At 44.3% G+C, this 3,571-nt stretch overlaps 1 protein-coding gene across 1 annotated transcript; it reads left to right on the top strand.

The window, feature by feature from the left end:
- The first annotated feature begins 620 nt into the window (after positions 1–620).
- On the top strand, positions 621–1,800 carry LOC105072469 (non-histone chromosomal protein HMG-14-like). The gene is given in 2 exon segments (XM_010959423.3): positions 621–874; positions 877–1,800. Coding segments are annotated over 2 exon segments (303 nt in total). The 5' UTR covers positions 621–675; the 3' UTR covers positions 981–1,800.
- The last annotated feature ends 1,771 nt before the right edge of the window (positions 1,801–3,571 follow it).

Genomic DNA, 3,571 nt, shown 5'->3' with positions numbered 1-3,571 from the left:
TAACTAACTACCCCACCTGATGGTTTAAAATCACGCACGTTTATTATCTCATGGTTTGCATGGGGCGTGGGTAAAGTGTGCCCTCTGCTTCAGGGCCACAGGCCACAAGCCTGGCCCACAGGGGGCTCTAGACCCTCTCCCTTGCTCATGGAGTGTTTGGCAGAATTGGGTTCCTTGCAGCTGAATGACTGAGGCCCCTATTTTCTTGCTGGGAGCCATGGTCAGTTCCTGAGGCCACCTCCCGTCTTCTGCCACGTGGCCCTGAAGGCAGCTCACGGCAGGCTGTTTGCAGGTTTCCCAGCGGCGGCAGGGCGTTGCTCTGCCTTCCATTCTCCTCTCAGTCTTGCTACAGGAGTGTCTTATAAAATGTAATGCAGTCAGGGGCGTGACTACTGCAGAATCACTTACCACGTGGCGTAACCTAGCCAAGGGAGCAGCTAACCACGCAGAGATTCCCTCCACATCACAAGGAGGGCATTATCCAAGCCGTGTGCACCCAGGGCTGCGACTTTTGGGGAACCCTCTTAGAATTCTGCCTTCTACAATCGCCAAGTGTGTAAGAATACATTGCAGTCGAGCAGCTCGGGCGGCGGGAGGAGCGGCAGCGGCCAGGCAGCCCAGCTTCGCGAAGGCTCTCGGCGCAGGCACCCGGCACGCGCCCGCCCCGCCGCCACGATGCCCAAGAGGAAGGTCAGTTCCGCCGAGGGGGCGGCGAAGGAGGAGCCCAAGAGGAGATCGGCGAGGTTGTCAGCTAAACCTGCTCCTGCAAAAGTGGAAACGAAGCCAAAAAAGGCGGCAGGAAAGGATAAATCTTCAGACAAAAAAGTGCAAACAAAAGGGAAAAGGGGAGCCAAGGGAAAACAGGCCGAGGTGGCTACCAAGAGACTAGAGAAGATGTGCCTGCAGAAAACGGAGAAACTAAAAATGAGCAGAGCCCAGCCTCTGATGAAGCAGGAGAGAAAGAAGCCAAGTCTGATTAATAGCATACACCTGGTCTTATCAGTGGTCCCTGTCTCCCTTCTTGTACAATCCAGAGGAATATTTTTATCAACTATTTTGTAAATGCAAGTTTTTTAGTAGCTCCAGAAACATTTTTAAGAAGGAGGGAATCCCACCTCATCCCATTTTTTAAGTGTAAATGCTTTTTTTTAAGAGGTGAAATCATTTGCTGGTTGTTTATTTTTTGATACAACCAGAAAATAGTGGGATATTGAATATGGGAGGCTTTGATTGTCTTCAGTGTCAGCTTAACATTCCATAGATGGGGGGTAGTTTTTATATCCTATAATACAGAGAGCATAATTAAATCGCAATTTGGAGTCAGTTGTGCATTTAATGTCTTGAACACTTTAAATTACTTCTCTTCCCATGTTGTTTTTGGTAGAATTGTTTCCTAAAGCAAACCACTGCTTGATCTTGGCTCTCCTCGTCGGAATTTTGTGCACTCTGTAACATCTTTGGTTGTGGTAGTCCACTTTCCTAGTAACTTTGTTAATGTGCTGTGAACGATTGAAAATTTGAGTGTGTAGTGTATATGATATTAAATTGTGAATTGGTGGGACTTACGATGTAACAGCATATCAACATTGGATGATACTGGTACTTGATATCCTGTTAAGGAAAATTTGTTTCCAAATTTTCAGCTGGAAAGTCACTGGAATAACTTTGGAAAAGAATCACAACTACATGCTTATTTTAGATTTTTGGTATGTGTGTTAAGAATTGTGTACAAATTGAAATGTCTGTACTGATCTTCAAAACAACCAATAAAATCTCAGTTGTGAAAGAAAAAAAAAAGAATACATTGCAGTCTCCAATGGTGGGATGAAATTTCTCCTATGTTGGGTCACTTTAGCGAAGAAGCAGGGTAGGAGGAGGAGATGTCTGTTTAGGACGCCACAGTAAATTATTCCAGAGATTATCTTAGCTTTCCACCTAAATGAATTGACATTTTTAACTTTTTGTTGTTGTTTTCACCTTTTCAAAAATCTTCGAACCAAATCAATTGATTGGAAATGTAAATAAAACTACTTTGTAAGTCTGAGGCAGTGTATTTGTCTTAAACAGTAGACTTGACTTTTTATAGCAGTTGGAGGTTTTCAGAAAAGTCGGCATAAAGTACAGAGAGTCCGGATACCCCTGTACCCTCCCCGCCCCAACACACCCGGTTCGCTCTATTACTGACATCTTGAATGAACACGGTACATCTGTTACAATTGATGAGCCAACACTGAGATATTATTATTAACCCAAGGCATAGATTACATTAGGATGCACTCAGCGTTCTGTATTTGGTGGGTTTTGCCAAATGCTTGATGGGCATGTGTGCATGAACACAGCACCCATGACGGGTGTCTACCACTGCCATATCATACAGAATAGTTTCAACTCTGCATTTTTTTTTAACCAAAAAAAGTGTTCTTTTAAATCAGATCTTTGTCCTGTCATGGACCACGTAGGAGATGCTTTCAGGCAAACTCGGGGGTCTGGACAACCATGTCCCAGGTTAGGGTGTAACTCAGCCTTCTGTGACTGAATAGAGGTTGGCCTGAGAGCCCTGACACTCAAAATTGATTATTAGAGATGAGGTGGTTCAATCTGTTTAAGAGGAACACAGTTTCTGGGGAGGGGATTTTGAGACAGAGAGGGGAGTTTTGGTAACAACACTAATAGCATGGTCCAGAGCAAACTCCAGGGGCACAGGACAACGAGCTTCCGGAAATAAACTTGTCTTGAGGATGCTTCATGAAAGATACTGTCAAGAAAATGAGAAGCAGGAAGAATATATCTCGTAAGACACCTCTGATAAAGGATTGTTATGCAAAACATAGACAGAACTGTTAAAACGCAACAACAAGGAAACAAACAGCCAGATTTCAAAACGGGCCAAAGATCTGAATAGACACCTCACCAAAAAAGACACACAGATGGCAAACAAGCTCAGGAAGAGACGCTCTGCATCACATGTCGTCAGGGAACTGCAAGTTCAAATAGCGAGATGCCACCACTTACCTATTAGAATGACCAAAACCCAGAGCACTGACACTGCCCAGTGCTGGTGAGGAGTGTCTGAGCTCTGTCGCTGCTGCTGGGGATTCAACGTGCTACAGCCACTTTGGAAGACAGTCGGGCTGTTTCTTACAAAACTAAACATACTATTACCGTATAATCAGGAATCACACGCTGGTATTTATCCAAATGAGTTGAAAACTTTTATCCACATACCAAAAAAAAGGAGAGAGAGCCCTCAAGCCATGAAAAGACATGGAGGAAACCTAAATGCATATTGCTAAGTGAAAGAAACTAGTTGGAAAATGCTACATGCTGTGTGATTCCAATTACACGACATTCTGGCAAAGGCAAAACTATGGAGACATAAAAACAGTGGTTGCCAGTGGGGGCAGGGGAGAGGGAGGGATGATCAGGGAGTGCCCAGAGGGTGTGTAAAGCAGTGAAACTGCTCTGTATGGGGGCTCTGCTTTCTGCTCCATTTTGCTGAGAACCTCCTGCTGATCTAAAAAATAAAGACTATTTAAAAATTATCTTGAGGAAAATGCGTTTCCAAGCTGGT

This window comes from Camelus bactrianus, chromosome 35 (assembly GCF_048773025.1).
Source record: "Camelus bactrianus isolate YW-2024 breed Bactrian camel chromosome 35, ASM4877302v1, whole genome shotgun sequence".
Classification (NCBI taxonomy): domain Eukaryota; kingdom Metazoa; phylum Chordata; class Mammalia; order Artiodactyla; family Camelidae; genus Camelus; species Camelus bactrianus.
Note: the sequence above shows the minus strand (reverse complement) of the source record. Positions and strands in the feature narration are given on the sequence as shown.